Source organism: Colossoma macropomum, unplaced genomic scaffold, assembly GCF_904425465.1.
Source record: "Colossoma macropomum unplaced genomic scaffold, Colossoma_macropomum, whole genome shotgun sequence".
NCBI lineage: Eukaryota > Metazoa > Chordata > Actinopteri > Characiformes > Serrasalmidae > Colossoma > Colossoma macropomum.
Genome location: NW_023494804.1, coordinates 16,249,607 through 16,268,029, shown reverse-complemented (window position 1 = coordinate 16,268,029; position 18,423 = coordinate 16,249,607). Strand labels below are relative to the sequence as shown.

Here is an 18,423-nt window from a genome sequence, read left to right as displayed (position 1 = left end):
CAAAGAAAAAGAGAAAAAAAACAAGCTTTTACGTTGTACTTGATAAAAATGTAAAGAACCTACTTGTTGCCTTAAGGCAACAATATGCAGTAAAGAGTTAACATAACATTTCTTCCTTGTGCTATTAAAAGGGGATTCCAAACCTCTGCATAACTGAATTTTTGAAATGTAGACAAAGTCATTCAGAGTGGTTTGCTGGGATATAATGCATTTAAGAGAACTTATTGATTTCTTTACAGTGGTGGTGATTGGAACCATTTGTCGCCAACACAAATATAGACATTTTATTTACTCTCCAAAATCACCAGTGAACCTACACGTCTTGATGATGGCAAAACAGTGATAAATATGAAAAAAAACAAACAAGTTTTCTACTTGCCTTTTTTTTTTGCAAGGTCTTTGTAAAACCATAAGTGCACTCAATAATCTAATTATAATCGAATTTCTGCAGTTATCTGATTATTCAAATGGTCGTGTAAACAGCACACTCTGATTTCTTAGATGGGAGTAAAGTCTAGAAATCCTATTAAGAATAAAAAGATAAAGAGAGCTGGATTTTAGCTCAGTAATCAGATTTCTCAGTGCATGTAAACCATTCTGATTTCTTTCAGATTTCTCTGTCTCAGACAGCGGTATCGGAAATAAGCAGCAGCGTTGCCGTGAGATTCAGCAAAACACTTTTGGAGAGAAAACCGAAACCGACTACATGCTCGAAATGAAGGATTTAAATATTCTTCATTTTCTAGATGATGTGTGTTCATATTTTCAGGTAAAGTGATGTGATATTTTAAAAAAAGGTCACGGCATGAAGTTTGAGTTTTACATAACGTTTATGTCACGTCATCTTCTGAGTTTACTGGCTGGTTACAAAGTAGAAATCTGATTACTGTTCGACTCATGTAGACACGGAGTTTCACCATTATCTGATTACCCAAGGGCATGCCAATGCGTTGATTGGATTACTGACAAAATCTGACTTTCTGCCGTTATCAGATTATTAAGTGCATGTAAACGCACTCGATGTTTTAGGCATCAGGCAGTGTATTCATACTCATTTCATGTAATAACTTGCTCTCTACAAAGGAGCATTTCACACCAAACCACTCTGAATGACTTTGTTTCCATCTTAACACTTTCATTATGCAGAAATTTTGACAAATCACTGGATACGGTTTTGTAGATGTTAGCTTTTCTTTTGACATTAATGATATTCTGATTATGAACATAGCAATAAAGGGACACTAGCTTAAGGCCTTTAGCACAAAATTATATCTTTCCTCTACTCATCAGGTTGTCATAGGTGGAGAATCCATCTGGCTTATAGTCCTCATGTTCTTCTCCATTTTTCTCATCATCTTTATCGTCCTCTATCTCCTCTGGGAGGTTATAAGCGCTGATCACCTCCCAGGGAGCCCTGGCCTCATATTCTTCTGGTTCTGCGTAAATGGCTTCAGCAATGTAGTCCTCTGATTGAAGGTCCATAGACAGATCCCAGCAGGTCCTTCTGAGATGTTTCTATGGGTTCTTCTTGAGAATAGGTCAAGCTCTCCAGAGGATCAGGCAGTGGACCAAGCTGGTGTATGTAGTCTTTGATGCCATGCTGGTGGGCTTTTTGATCATTTTTTGACTCATTTTGACCTCGAGGTTTGCTAATGCTAGCATAAAGTGGCTCCTGGACCTGAGGGATCGAAGAGGAAGTAGAAGAAGGGCAGCTGTTGATGCTCCTTACTTGGCCCTTGTTTGGAGGTTCAATGGAGTTCAGTGACAAGCTCCTGAAGGTTGGGGTCAGTTTTTTTAATGAGCGTTGCTTTGGGCCAGAAGAAAGCATGGCGTCCTGACCTGCACTGTCAGATAGCATGGGGTTTACTATACTGTAAACACACATGTCATCCATGCTTTGTGGAACGGGATCCGCTTTTTTAGAGTTTTTGGGTTTATTACCCGGTTTCTCAGCTGACGGAAGGTTCTGGATGGCGTCGCTGACGATTCTGAAGATCCGTTCGCCATTGTTGGTGGTAAACTCAAAGCTTCCCTCACCACTTTGACACCTGCGACCAGCCTCAAAGGAGAACGACAGCTGGGGAGGAAAAAAAGAGGGAACAGAAACGTTAACGTTTCTATTTTCAGCAGGCTGAAGTTTGCCTACAACTTGTAGAGTGATTCTAAAAGCAAGCTGTTGATCTCCCTCAGGAGAAAAGTCATGCAAATACAAATGAGAACATCCTCAGAATGAGAAGATCAACAAAATTAACCTTCATTACCACTACAGAGCCACAATTCTTGAATGGAATTGCAAAGTTTGGGGTGAAACAGAAACAGATATCATTGCTGATATAAAAAAAAACTGCAGCTCTGTATTTTTCTTCTAAATTTTGTTTTAAGACTTTAAAAAGCCTCGACAAACAATGAAACCAGCTAAGTTGGGTGTAATTCATAGGACGTGTCAGCAAGCCATAAAGGTTTCTGTGTTTTGGATATCTGAAATTGAGTTCTGGACAGCTTTTCTGAGAAGATCCCTTATGAAAACCACTTATTCAGTGAGCAAGAATTAGAATCTATTCAGTGATTGTTTTTTGGCATTTGAACTTCACAACATTAACAACCATGCAAAACATTAGTAAAGTCAGTGTTCTTGCTAACAGGGGAATCTTTGAGCACATCCTTAATGAAGTTTCTATTTCACTACTGTTTCACTAACATGCCATCAACTTGCCCTCATGTTCCCTTTGGGGGGGGGATTTTAATGACATCTTAAGTGCTTTTCCATTACTAAGTTTACTTAGCTAGCTAATTGGTGCAAGTGCATTTCTATTAAAAAGCCTGGCTCTCCTTGTCCACTGTATTACCTGTTGTGACCCCATGACCCAAACCATGACCTTAAGAAATCATTTGATAGGTTTCCTTAACACAGCTAAACTACCAAAACCCTTTGGATGGCTCCTATTAGCCAAACATTTAGTGAACAGCACACTTAGTGGGGCGTTTATCATAGAGACGTAATTAATAGCTGATAATGAAAGTCAACTATTGTTAGCTAACATTTTACATAATGTTATATTAATATGCAAATTAAATTTAAACAGAGATTCAACTCTGAAATTGCATTTTATTATTGATTCAAAAAGACTTTACAAACAATACGAAATCTACATTGATTACAACAGTTGACTAACACTACAATCTCATCACCAGCTGACTTACCAAAGCAGTTGGCTGCGTGCGGACCCAGCAATGTTTGTAAACAGGCAACCCATTTACATCCCAGGGTTCTATCTTTCCAGGATTTTATATTTCCGGGGTTTCATATTCATATGACTTAACTAAAACAGTAATGAAAGGCACTTCTGTTCTGGTAATTTCAGCCATAATCTCACAACACAGTGGTTGCATGAAAACAAGGTGGATAAAGTGACCATTTCTGAGATATTGGCCATTTTTATGACAACAACGAGATACAAAAACTATATGTCAAAGAAACACCTCCATCCTTACCCTGTCCTGCCCGAATTTCCGGATGAAGCAGTACGGCCAGGAGAGGATGACCTGTTTGGTTTTATGGTCCTTTAGGAGAATGCAGTCATTATGTGGGGTCAGAATGTATTCGCCGTACAGTTTACACCGGATTGCCGCTTCTGTGTCCATCGCAATGACCAGGAAATCTCGCACTACGACAGAAAGAGAGAAGCATGTGAAGGACCACACTGCTTAGTTAAACATGCAGTGTGCTGAAATATGTTTAAATCTTTTATATCTCAAATCTCCTGTGGTGTCACCAAAAGGCCCTTCCTAACCTCGCCTGTAGAAGTTCAGCCTAGAGGTGGAGTGAAGCCTCTGCCAGGCCTCGTGTGTAAAAGTGATAAAGCAGCTTGTTGATAATTCTCAATAATACTTATTAATATGGCACAGAAACCACATGGTAACAACTGAACACAGACTGACCTGTTCATTTGGTTATCACTGGGTACTTAGCTAGTTAGTGGTCATTCCTATGTTCCCATGACCCTTTATTTGCACTTTAAAATTACTTTACAGCCATATGGTTCAGTGCCTTATGTTCCTCAGGATCTGTGTTCCCTCTTTGTAATTTTGGAAAAAATGTATTCCCAAAGTCCTATATTCCCAGAGTCTTATGTTCCCAGGGTTTTATATTAGTATAAATTTAATATTTTATGTTAGTTTTATATTCACAGGGTCATATGTCAATATATTTCTACACTCCCAGAGTCGTAAGTTCCCAGTACTCTATATTTCCAGGGTCCTATATTCCCAGGCCCCTTTATTCCCAGGGTTTTATATTCCCAGGGTTTTATATTCTCAGGGTTCTATGTTGCCAGGGTCGTATATTTCCAGAGTCCTATATTTTCAGGGTCCTATATTCCCAGTGTCCTATATTTCCAGCGTTCTGTGTTCCCAGGGTCCTATATTCCAAGAGTCCTATATTTCCAGGGTTCTATAATCCCAGAATCCTATATTTCCAGGCTCTTATATTCCTAGGGTTCTATATTCCCAGGGTCCTATAAATCCAGGGTCTTATATTCCTAGGGTTCTACATTCCCAGTGTTCTGTGTTCCCAGGGTCCTATATTCCCAGAGTCCTACATTTCCAGGCTCTTATATTCCTAGGGTTCTGTATTTCCAGAGTCTTAAAATTCCTGAGTCTTATATTCCTAGGGTCCTAAATTCCCAGGGTCTTATTGTAATATATTCCTATATTTCCAGGGTCCTATATTCCCAGAGTCCTATATTGCCAGGGCCGTATGTAGCCATCACCCCAAGTTTTAGCCCCATGTTACCTCAGTTATCGTTCTATATTCTATATTCCCAATATTCCTTGTTCCCAGGGTCTTTTATTCCCAGTGTCCTATGTTCCCAGAGTCCTGTGTTACCAGGGCCGTATGTAGCCATCGCCCCAAGTTTTAGCCCCATGTTACCTCAGTTATGGTTCCTATATATTCACAAACATACATATTCTGTCATAACATGTTTTTTAAATATCTGAAATTGAGTTCTGGACAGCTTTTCCAAGAAGATCCCTTATGAAAACCCCTTTTTCAGTGAGCAAGAATTAGAATCTATTCAGTGATTGTTTTTATTTATAATTGCATTTGAACTTCAAAACATTAACGGCTGTGCAAAACATTAGTAAAGTCAGGGTTCATGTTTACAGGGGAATCTTTGAGCACATCCTTAATAAAGTTTGTACTCTCTATTTCACTATTGTTTCACTAACGTGTCGTCATTAACTTCCCTTCATGTTCCCTTTGTGGGGGGGGTCCACTGTATTGCCTGTTGTGACCCCATGACCCAAACCATTACCTTAGGAATCCTTTGATAGGTTTTCTTAACACAGCTAAACTACCAAAACCCTTTCTCAAGCTTACTTAAAGGGTACTTAGCTAGTTAGCTACCTTACTTAGCTAGGTATCTTTAAAGCAGCCTCCTAAAAACATAGCAAGTTAATCAGTTAATTCCAATCTAAATAAAGTAACCTGTGAGCGCACACTGAAGAGAGGGACCGTGAAGGGTGGTCTTCTGATGCCCTTGCTATGATGGTACAGGCTGAATGATGCAACAAGAATATCCAATTAAGAAACACACTCAGCCAATTAAGCATCAAATGTGATCTTATTAAGAATTAATGATATCTGGACCTCCATTAAACACTTGAGGGTAAATGTATAAGAAAGAGCTCAGTGTCAGTCCATGACCCCATTTCCTGTCCTCTTTTCTGCTCCACTAAGCACCTTTTTTCATCAGTTTATGTTACTGAACGAGCCTGTAGGGCGTCCTCCTCCTTAACTCTGTAAGTCAGAACTGGATGCAGTGGTGGGCAATATGGCAAAAATGTAATATCCCAATACCTCAAGATACTTTGATTTATATACAATTTGTCATGATATCTGGTTATTCTGAAGTTTGATACGTTGAAACCAGCAGTACCACATTAAAAATACCATAAGAACTATGAATGCAATGATTTTCATTGAACAACTCGGGTGTTGTCCTGCACGAAATCCAGTTAAACAATATCCACAATATACTGAGACAGTGTACTCTGACATCATCATGATAAATGTTGTCATATTGCTCAGCCCTAGTTGGATGGATGTGTGGTCTGGCTTAGAGTAACTTAAGCCATGCTACAGAGGCTAGCCGTGTAGGCTGCAGTGGTAACTTAGCTAGCTAGCAATGTTAAACCTTCTGCTTAGACTATCAATTCGATTTTTATCCTTAAAATCTTGATTACATGACAAAAAGTATACCTAACCTGTAAATAACTGGCTCTAAATGTAGGTACTGTGATATAAACTGAGTCTGTTCTACGGTTTCTCATTAGGCTGAATGAATAACTGACTCTAAATGTAAGTATTGTGATATAAACTGAGTTTAATAGGATTTGTAAAGCCCTTCCAAACCCATTTGTAGGTGGATCATGGATAAGTCAATTTAGCAACACTGTCATCTCACTAAGAATGAACTTCTGTTAAAACACTGGAGGGTAAATATGTAGGGAAGGGCTCAATGTCAGTCCATTTCCCCAGCTCCCTTTCCACACCGCTGGACACCTTTTTTGCACCAGATTGTGTTATTGAAAGAGCCTGTGGGGCATCCTCCTCCCCTGAGATAACTCTGTAATTCAGAATTGGATGGATATCCGCAGGAGAAGAGCGAAAAGCCAGGTCCGTCTGAACTCGGCCTTTGTTCCTTCAACGGATGTTCACAGCTGTCACTCTCTGAAGAGCACAAAGAGATCTTTTTACTTTCCTCTGTGCGTTTCTAGATGAAGCAGGTGCAGGTCCAGCTGGCCGGGCGCCCAGCAGGCCCAGAAGAACATCAGATTTATTTGTTTTCCTTTTCTGCTCGGCTGTTTTCGGCACTGCCCCCCGGAGATAGCGGCCCGGCGGCACATCTTGAGGCGCGGCCCGAGTGCCAAGCCCGGCTAAAGAGATAATCACGCCGTGGCAGAGTTTGCATGTGTTGGTTAACCTGGACTACCCTCTGAGCTCCTACAGCTTTAGACTCGCCGTTACCCACAAGGCTTTGCACTTAGGGGGGGAACTCGATTACTCTGCAAAGGATTTCACTTCAATCAGGTGGCCTGCTCTTTGAGTGGAATGAGGGAAGCGTTTTTTCTCTTATTTTGCACAATTGCACTGCTCTTTCATTTCATCCTCTGATGCTCAGCGACAGGATATTTTTTATTTTTTTATTTTTTCTTCCCCCTACAGATAATGTCTGTCTATTTTTAAGACAGCTTCACTTGGATGTTGCCTTTGATTTCAGCAAAAAGCTGCTGTCAAGGACACTTTCTCAATGCCTTCTTCTGGTTACCCGGCTTCACGCCTTCACACAGGCGCCACAGTGCATATTCATGCGTGCCTGATGCATCTTCATGCTTATATGGCACACGTTAGTGCACAAGCCTCGTCGTCTGTATTCTCACATGCTCCCAAGAGCGCATATAATCTTCACAGATTGTGCTTAGAACCAATTTCACATGAGCGCTAATAGTGCCAACATGCAAATAATCAGTCCATACTGTGCAAAAGCATTTATTTAATTTCAGGTCAAAACAGCCATGAAGTACAAGAGATAGTTTCAAAACTGATTAAAAGCTACAGAGAAATTGGGGCTCCTAACAACCACGTGGAAGACCTGGAAGACACCAAAATTGTCCCCATCAGATAAACAGCAATTAAAGCTTTCATCTTTGAGAGAGAGGAGAAAATCAAGCTGCTTCAGATCTGAAAACATCCACAGGTGTTTCTGTCCATCCTTCCACTGTGAGAAGACAACTCAGCGCTATGGGTCTGAAAGGATGTGTAGCTGTCAAGAAGCCTCACTGAGAAAAGGAGACGGACACATCAAACAAAGAAGCTGAACAGTGGACTGACCACCCCAGAGTCCAGACCTCAACATCACTAAATGTGTTTGATTGCTTCAGAAAACGATCAACCAGCTTCTAAAACTAAACTTTATTGGTGTGTCTGCAGATTTCATGTTTTTTAATGACGCCTTTAAAGGGCGGCGAGTGACGTTTGTTTATTTGATATTTGTTAATGATGCCTTTAGAGGGCAGTGTTGAGAAATGTTTGTTTATTTGATGTTTGTTAATGACACCTTTTGGGCAGGGTTTCTCAACTTATGTGCCGTGGACCACCAGTAGGCCGTGAAGTACCCTCTAGTGGGGGTGGTAATTAGTGGGCCGGTAACATAACTGTAAGTCATAAAAACATACGTGAAAAAAGTTATAAATATTTAAAATATATATGAATCGTTTTCACATTCTAATCAATATAAATAATAATAGAGTTGTACAAATAAAAATATCGCAGTAGTGGCTAATTAAATGTCATCAGCTTTCAGACAGCACAGCTGCGGGCGCGCAATGCAGACAGCAAACCAGAGATGGAGAAGTTTCTCAGGGGCGCTTTGTTTGGTGAGGACTTATCACACCTTTTCTTTAGTTCGCTCTGTTTTTTAACATGTGAACACACCACTCGTATTTGGATCTGCAGCAAACAGCTGAACCAGTCCGGCAGAAACCCATCAGACTGAACCCTGTTCAGTTCACTGCTGATGGAAACGTGTTCTGTGATCAAATGAAGGAATTCCTCAACAGAGCTGGCTTTACTCTTCTTATAGAGTCACGACGGCTCTGTACAGTTACCATAATAACTGTTTTAACAACTGACTCTTTACAGACACTCAGCACAAGCGAAAAACGATAGACGAGCCATAAAAATAATAGCGAAGGTCTGCGTTTGATTTCAACTCATGAATTGCAGAGCATTTATTTGGTTGAGCATCAATGACCTGAGTGATTGAACTCAAACTCATAAACCAGTGACAAAGAAGATATCAAGTAAGATATATCATTATTGTTGATTGTGACGATGCTAATCCAAAAGCCCAGTGAGTGGAGAATTACAAAAACCCTCAAAACTAAAGAGACATCTTGAGACCAAACAGTTACTCTTTTTGGGAAAACCAGTGGAGAATTTTCAGCGAAAATGCAATGGACTGCAGCTCCAAATCACATCTACATGGTACATTTCTATTCTTTTTTTCTTTTTCCCTCTTTTTGCCATCAATATGTGTCCTTTTTAAAAATTGTTTTATGTTTTTTAACATAACTGCAAATTCTGCAAACCTACTGACAACTAGAAGGGCCGATCTGATCTTTTTCAGGGCCTAATTTTTAGGTTTTCAGTGTCAGTGTTTAAGAAAAGAAAAATAAAGTTGTATTTTTAAAAAGTCGATTTTAGTTTTTTCTTTGGGGCGCTATGCTTTGTAGTTATACACAGGTGAGCCTTGGGGTGGAGAGGTTGAGAGCTCCTGCTTTAGGGGGCAGTAATTAGAAACAACTATTTATTTGTATGTTTGTTTGTTTCTCTTTCTTTACTTCAGGTTAGAATAAAGTCACTAAGAACTTTTACTTTACTAATAAGTGTACCAGAACTGTTTTTACTATTATTACTTTCTCAAAAGCTTGTAAAGATTAAATTAGCAAACTAGATAGCTAATGCTAACATTGTTAGCATTCATATGTTATCATAATGAGTGTTCATACAACAGTATACAGGATTGTACATTGTCACTGTTATAACAAAATCTCATGTCCAAAACAGTAACTTTATAGGAGTAGAAAGAAAATTTTATTGCAAGTAATTTTAGGTCATTTCTGCTGGTACATTCATCATTTTGTGTTCATACCATGTAAATGCCAGCTAATGTTTTCAATTGTTAATAAATGAAATAAACAGAGTTATGAGGTTTTAATAGGACAGATGATATGTGTGATCATACATGATATGTGATTGTTTACAGTGCTTAGTGAGGGCAGTAGAGCTGATCTCAGCTGCTCTGTTGGAGAGTCTAATTAGCCGTGGTGAGTCTTAATCAGGGCTGATTGTCAAGACATTGATTAAAAAGCCTCTTAATGACCTCAATTCATCAGTTCGTTGCTGAGGACAAAAGAAGACACAGGTTGCTCAACCCTCTCCAACCTTCTACACTTCTACACTGAGCTAGCTAGTAGTAAACCACAGGTTTCACTACCATAGAGAAGATGTTCAACAAACACAGCAAGAGATGGTTTCACCACAGAGAGAGTCAAACTGCAAAAATAATATCTAATATCTAAGCAAATGACAAATCTTGTCAGTATATTTAATATTTTTCACAATAACACTTGTAAGAATATTTTATTAAATATTAAAACTTATTTCTAGACATTTTTCATTGTTTTAAGCATTTTTATCTTATTAAAGTGTCTCTTTTTCCATGAACAGATCATTTTACTTGTTTCAACCATTGTTCCTCAAAGCAAGTACAATGATCTACCAGTGGTAAATATACTTTAATAAGGTAAGATTGCTTAAAACAAGCAAAAATGCATAGAAATACGTTGAATAATCTTCTAATATTCATACATCAATTTCATAATGAGAAATATAACATATATTGATTAGATTTAAGTTGTTGTTTACACTTGCTAAAATATCATTTTTGCCATGCGGTTGAGCCTTGATTATGTCTGCATGGTGCTCAGTATAGGCCAAAAGTGTGGTAGGACCATGTCACCATGAACAAGAACTTTATGACCTTGATCACTTCAAATATGATTTATAAACAACACAACATTTATCTCATCACTATTTTAACCAAAGCACCAGAATCTTCCTTTGGTGTTGCCCTGAGAAAAATACAGGCAGAATTATCTACTGTTTAACACCAAACACAGCGCTGAATCCATATAGATTCATGCCTCCATGATTTTTCCAGGCAGATTCCAACACACATTGGGAAAAAAAAGGTTTTTGACCACTGCTACTCTCCACATTTAGTCTCCTAGTATGCTTATCCATGTCATGCTTCCCGGTTCTCATTCAGACTCTCATTCTGTTGCAGACTCCACGTCCCAAATTTCCTCAGTTTGTCATGTGACTTGTGACAACCAATCACAAGCCAACCAGTAGATCTCAGTCATAATGCAGATATCCAGTATTTTTCATGTCAATGCTGATGGCCTAAATCCACCTAGATTAGCATTACAGATAATATTTTGCTGTAGAAGGTTACAAAAGTATTCATATGAATTAAATTAATTTTAGCACCATGCTGTTGTTTATATAAGGTTCAGAGCCTTGCAATTTTTGATTCCAGTTACATAAGGATTGGGTGGAAAACCTAGGACTAGTTTGCAAAAGTAGGTTTTGCATTATATGAAAATTAGCAAAAAATCTAAGTACAGCTAAATGGTCCAAATTGCAAATTAGTTTGTCTTGATCCAAGGAAACAGAAAAAAATGATCTTGTCTCTAAATGATTGATAAAATAATTATTAAAATGATTATTTAAATCAATAAAATGGAGAGATTTTGGTATAGTAACCCAGCTAAAATGTGTTGCTGTATACAATAAATATCAATATTAACAAATATTGGCCAAATCTAAAGAGCTGTCCAAAGCCAAACGTTTTTTTTTTACAATGTTATTAAATTCCAACATAATTGTGCATCTTCAATAATTCTAGCCATTTTCAGCACCTTACACTAATTTCTGGTTGAAGCCACACCCACTTACAGAGTATCATTCATGAACTGGCACTGAAATCTTGATATCAGAATCAAAAATGAACACTGAGCCCTAATTAAGACAACTTCACATTTTCCACAGGGGATCCAAGACAGCATTCACCTTTACTCCAAAGCACAGATACAAACGTGAACCTATGGAAATAGTGCAGGTCTGCACGGCTTCTGCTGAAAAGACATTCAGACAGGAGCACTGTAATCACAGTTACACGGTGCTGCTCTCTCTCACTGCAGGCCAAAAAAAGAAAACCACTTCCTTCCCCAGCAGGTCGAGCATTTTCAAGCCCTGAGCAGAAAATAAACAGTGCGACCTCAGAGCTACGTTTACTGCCTCTTTTAGAGTGAACTTTACCATCACACCTTCTATCACAGAGCCTGCGGCCATTCACCTTCCCCCAAACACCCTGCCCTGACAGTAAAGAGAAAGGAACGTGTGAAGGTACAATGTTGTAACCTTTACAAAAAATTACACCTCTGCAAGGTAAACCAAGTTAAACCTGCTGAATGTACGTACCGTTGCTCATTATGAGATTGCTGTAAGAATATTATAAGATTATACGGCCTGTTTCAGCCACTTCTCCATTCAGAGACAATGAGACTGATAACTATTTTTTTATTCAGAAACCCGTGTAACCCAAGACCCCCAAATCCCTGCCCACACAAAACTCTACAACACCCCAGCCACCCAAAACTCTACCCCACCCAGTGTGGAGAAAAGAAAGGTAAAGGGGGGAAAACAACACTCTTAAAAAAGATGGCTCTTCAAGAGTGCTTAGTAAAGAAAATGGTTCTATATGGAGCTGCGAACATTCAAATATCCATTTGCAAGATTAAAGGGTTCTGTGCATGGCGAAAAGGCTCTTCAGATTGATGGAGAATCTGTTGTATATGGTCCTATATAACACCAAAAAGCTTGACAGTGTATCAGTAGAAGAACCCTTTTTGGTGCTATATAGAACCTTTTTCAAAAAGGCACATTCTACATCAATTTGAAGAATGCTTTCATAATGCAAAGAACCCTTTAATCATGCAAAGGGTTCTTTTAGTGTTCATGGTTCTATACACAATTCTTCACTAAAGAACACTTGAAGAACCATCTTTTTTAATAAATAATAATAACAACAACAAGAAAAAAGGTCACTAACACTATTAGTAATTATAAATTACAATAAAACAAAAAAAATAAGTAATACACTGAAGTCTTCTTTCAATTATTTACAAAAGTATTTTTTGTTGAGATTTGTTTTTTTAAATGTGCCATAACTTTTGAACAGGCCACATTTTATGTTTTGGTTTTATCTCTTAATATGTTAAATTCAGTAAATAAACAGTAAATGTGTCTTACAATGTGCAGGAGTCTGTCTCTGTAGAGGATGTGTAACTTATTTACACCTAGAAAATCAACAAAACATGGAATTTGACTGAGGATGTTTACATTTTTGCATACGACTGTGTTTATACTAAGCAGTGAGTGTGAATAGATTGAATGGACAGTGTTATCCCTGTTACAGAGTAACTGAAGCTCGGCGAGTGTTTCTGCGGCCTGTGTTCTCACTGTTGGTGATTTTGCTGCTGTATTGAAGTGTTTGAGGATTCAGGCTCTGATTGTGCTCAGCTTCTGCTTTGATGTTGAACTCCCAGAGCAAGCGGTGACTTTTCGACTCCAAACACGCTTTGCCGTCCAATCAAATCTGCCGCTTTCAATCCAATTATCACCGAGGCTAACCGCCAGCAGGTGTGTTTTTTCCTGCTCGCCGCACCAGAGAAGAGCGTCTGATCATGTTTTAGCCTTAAAAAGCTTTGTGACAAAAACATTTAACCTGTTTCAGGTCTTTAAAGTATCATTTCTGCTTCAAACTGTGTTGAAGCAACAGTTCGGCAAAAAAATCTCCACCCTTTTTGAAATGCAGTCGATCAGCCAGGGCATGTTTGGTTTGCTTCTTTAGGTTTAGCGCTGAAGCTACAAGGCTAATGTAGCTGATTAGCAATGGAAGCTTATGTGCACCAGGTTAGTATGGTGCTAACTGCATCCCACAGTCATCACTAGCTTTCTGTAGAACACCTTCAGATCCCATTAGGAAACCATCAAATTCATTTAGAATCAGCCGGTGGTCACCTGTTAAACCATTAGGATCCTTTACAATGTGATATGAAACCATTAAAAAAGTCAAAACACATAACAAAACCATCAGGATCCAACAGAAACACTTAATGGTTTCTATGTTTTTTTAGCAGAGCTATGACATGCTGTTGTATATAAACATGGACTAAAGTACAATAACAAAGCTAAAAACATTAAACATTTTGATTATGCAGCAAAACGAAGCGACAGATGTTGACAGCGTTCGCCTCCACTCAGCTCCAGCAGTGGAGAGTTCAGTGGCAGAATAAAAGATGGTTTAGTTTGGGCTCCTGTTCAAGGACAGCACAGTTTGTGCAGTGGCTGCTGTTTAGCTGAATGTTTTCACTCAGAAATGGCCTTGCAGAGCCGTACAAACACCACACGCTCTGAATGCTCTAATAGCCTTTCAGGCTGAGGATGCTTCTCTTCCTTTTCACGTCTTTTATTCTTTTTCCGTCAGTGAGAGGATCAGCTCTCTGAGGTGATGTGTTAGATGGTGTTCGACTAGCGCTGTCTGACCGGGGGGATGAATGAAGTGACAGAGAAAGAGAAACGATGAGTCGCTCAGAATAAAATGTGTCTCATTCTTCTCACGCGCTCTTCTCCGAAACGTCTTCTTAATTCTCTCTCATTTTTGTCTCTTCCTCTCTCTCTTTCTCTCTCCTGTTTTTTTTCTTTTCTCTCTCTTTTTCTCCCTTGGTCCTCTTTCTCTTTCTGTCTCTCTCTCTCATTTTCTCTCTCCCTTTCTCTCTCTCTTTTTGTCTGTCTGTCTCTTACTCTATGTCGCCCTTGCTATTTCTCTTTCTGTCTCTCCTTCTCGCTCCCTCTCTCTTTGTCTCTCTCTTTCTCTCTGTCTCTCTCTCTATTTCTCCCTTTCAGATTTATCTCTCTCTGTCTGTCTGTTTCTCTCCCTGTCTCTTTCTCCATCTCCCTTACTCCTCTCCCTTGTTCCTATTTCTCTTTCTTCTCTCTCTGTCACTCTGTCTCTCCCTCTCTCACTGTCTGTCTCCCTTGTTCCTCTCTCTCTCTCTCTCTCTCTCTCTCTCTCTCTCTCTCTCTCTCTCTCGCTGTTTGTCTCCCTTGGTCCTATCTCTCTCTCTTTCTTTCCCCTCTCTCTCTATCTCACTCGCTCTCTCTCTCTGTCTCCTCGCTCTCTCTATCTTTCTTTCTTCTCTTGTCCTCTCTCTCAGTCTGTCTCTCCCTCTCTCTCTCTCTCTCTCTCTCTCTCTCTTTCACTGGTTGTGGGTGAGTCTATGTCCCTCTGCTACTTGGTTTCATTAGAGATGGCGCTGTTGCGTCTGAACACACACAGCTGAGGACACTCGGCCTCTCCAACGGACTGTAATGGAATCAGGGTCGACCACCTGTGGCCTGAATGGTCATTTCGTCTCAGGCCTGAGGTTCTGAGTCAAAAAAACAGGCTGTTTGTCCTTGCAATAGGACAGACTAAAATAAGCTCAAAAAACCCACCCTAAAACACACTCACACAGCCATGCTTGTTTTTATACCATGTCAGGACGTGCGATCATACAAATGCCCCATACATACTTTAGTGTATACTTTAGGACTTTTGGAGCATTTCTAGTGGATTGATCAAAGCTGTATGTAAATAATACATTATAAAAGGTAACTGGCATTTTCAAATTCTGTAAAAACAGTTGTGTTCCTACTGCAACTATATATATATATGTGTATATATATATATATATATATATATATATATGTGTGTGTGTGTGTGTGTGTGTGTGTGTGTGTGTGTGTGTGTATAAACTCCTGTTCAAAAAAAATTTACAACGTTCGGCTTTTAATGGTCTTAGCAACAAATCATTAAACAAATAGCTGCAGTAAGTGTGGCAGAGCGTTTCCCTTTGATTTCTTTTTTCTTAACTGTATATGAAAGAGTGAGAAGGTAACCATGAATCAATGCTGTGTTTAATTAAAAAGGATGTCTGCTCATTTTTAGGAACATATGCAGAACTGAAGTGATCAGGTCAGGGTGAAGGAAGCGAAAGCACAAATTCAAATACGACCACAGGTAACAAGTAGTGAAAAAGCCTAGAGTGCTAGTTATGAATGTAGCTGTGGTTCTGAATTCCTCCTGAACATCTGAGTGTTACATTTTTAATGTGTGGATAAAGCAACATCTTAAACATTGTCTTAAACATCTTATTGGTGATCCATTCATGTTTTTGTCCCCATAAACTGATTAAACATTCATGTACACCAGCTGTAGCTTAGCACTAATGTCACACTAGGCCCTCTGGAAGTTCTAGATACGTCACTGACTCTGTATGTAAGATTTCAGGTAGCTGTTAGGAATGTAAAACAGCAGCAGCAGCTCTATGTCAGAACTCCTTACTGAAAGAGTCACTTTAAAACTGATACATACAAGCTCAGATACATGTTAACCCCTTAAAATCTCCTCTGACATACTAAGCCTTTTTATTCAGTAACTACAGAGACTTCAGTGCAAACTGGCTGAGCTATTCTTAGGTTATATAAGGGTGTAATAAAACTCAAGGCCTGCCGGTGGGCCATGGCCATTTAAGGGTTAATATGTGTTTAATCCAGAGCATCCATACAGTGTTCATGTGCACCAGTGTTATCTTAGTGCTAACAAACTATTGGAAATCCAGTAGAGGGACTTGCAGAAATTAGCATTGTCATAGACGAGTGTTTGTTTATCATTTTTTGGTCCTGTTTTGACATTTATGGCCCCAATGATGGCCAAACTCTAATAGTCATGGTTTAAACAACTCGAAAACAACTTCTGAAAATAAAGGAAGAGTCTGGCTGCATTCAGATGATGGAGTGTATTCTGCAAAAAATCTGCATCTGAACAGTGAGGAAGCTACCTGTGACAACTTTTGCAAAGTAGAGAATGAGAGGAGCGGATATTTATGTGTGGTGATCACACATCACTCTTAATAGATAGAGTAAAAAAACTACCACTTATTGCATTTCCACCAGGTTTAATCCTTCCTAATCAGCCCATGTAAACATTAGCCAACGTTAGCAAGTGCTTTGAACACCACAACCAGCGAAGAGACACTCATCATCTATTTCTCAAGGTTTTTAACCAAACCCTGGTGATAACAATGAGTGCATTTTTATGTTCTTATGTAATCAGATAATGGGGAACTCCAGGTCTCCAAGTCAACTAACTCATAGAAGAACATGTGATGTATACGTAGCATAAACCTCAAACTTCATGAACGGCTTTTTAAAAAAAGAAACATTGTGCTGCTTTACCTGAAAATATAAACATACATCATCTAGAAGGCAAAGAATATTTAAATCCTTCATTTCGTTGAGCATGTAGTTGGTTTCAGCGTCACTCCAAAAGTGTTTTGCTGCATCTCGCCAACGCCAATTGCTTATTTCCGGTACCTCAGTCTGTTTTCACACATGCGCAGACTGAGAAATATGAAAAAAATCAGAGTAAGAGTTTACATGCTCTGAGAAATCTGATTACTGAGCTAAAATCCAGCTCTCTTTACCAAATTTCTTAATCGGATTTCTAGACCTTACTCTCATCTACGAAATCAGAGTGTACTGTTTACACGACCATTTGAACTGCAGAAATCCCATTATGAGTGCATGTAAACACCTTAATGTAATGGATAGTACATACGCCAGTGAATTAATATTTATCTTCGACCTGAATATTGTAGTTACCCACACTGGCCTCTTGATGCTCATGAGGTGTGGCCATGCGAGGAGGCTCATGGGAGGCGCATGCATTCCAAAAAAATTAATTAGATCTTGTTTATGTTGTTGTTTATTTGTCTGAAGGTGTATGTATGTGTTTATTGTGCTGTTCTGTGTTGAGTGGGTTTAGTAAGTGTGTGTTGGTGGTCACCCTGAGGGTGAAGTGCTTCTGTATGTGCCTTTCTGCCCTGGTGTTTAATAAAGAGAACTTCTCATGGTGGAATCATGGCCTTTCCTGCGTCTTACTCTACACTGATGTTGCGATTTTTTTTAAAATTGCAAATGCTTTAAAACTGTACAGCCTTGTGTTTGCTGTCTAGTTCAGTTTGACCAAGCCTCTTTCTTACATGAAAGTGACACATGATGCATGAAGCTTTTCCATTGAAGTTGAATATTTTTCAACTTGAACTGTGAAGAAAGAACAGAGCCCACAGAATGTGTGTCCTGAAGAAGGATATAATAGTGTTGAATACTTCTAGGGCTTTTACTTCAGTTTGATTACCCAACAGCCAGCATGCATTACTAACATTAACCTGAGAACAATTGTATACTTTCAATCTATACCACGCTTGTTTTTGTAGGTATATTATTATGATTTCAATTTGATGACAGGGTATTGTTGTATGTACAGTCTTGTTTTGACAAGCGATAATTTACAGTTTTTGTCATTCTTGACATCAAATCTATTGTCCAGCATGTGAAAGGAACGTGTAACTAAGATAATCGTGTAGGTAAAATACATTACTAGATTTAAATAGCATACGGGCGTTTTCACACTGGAGGTGTTTTCCGGACCCAGGGCCACTTCCTCTGCGAGTTTGGTACGATTGGTTGAGTGTGAAAGCTGTTTTAGAGCCCAGGAGCGGAACAAAGAACCAATCTGTGGTCCTCCTGAAATTGATGGTCTGGGGTATGGTCAGCTGAACCCTGGCACCATTATGATTTGATATCTTGTTTATTTGAAATACATTGTGTGTGAGCGCTGTTTTACC

At 39.1% G+C, this 18,423-nt stretch overlaps 1 protein-coding gene across 1 annotated transcript in view; it reads right to left on the bottom strand.

Moving 5' to 3' along the window:
- Positions 1-1,042: 1,042 nt before the first annotated feature.
- The window catches only part of LOC118825225 (docking protein 3), a 35,248-nt gene continuing 17,867 nt past the window's right edge, over positions 1,043-18,423 (bottom strand). Inside the window, exons 4-5 of the mRNA XM_036595806.1 lie at positions 3,493-3,665; positions 1,043-2,077 (exon numbers count right to left, since the gene is read on the bottom strand). Coding sequence (XP_036451699.1) covers positions 1,451-2,077; positions 3,493-3,665 — 800 coding nt within the window. The 3' untranslated portion in view covers positions 1,043-1,450. The remainder of the gene's footprint in view (positions 2,078-3,492; positions 3,666-18,423) is intronic.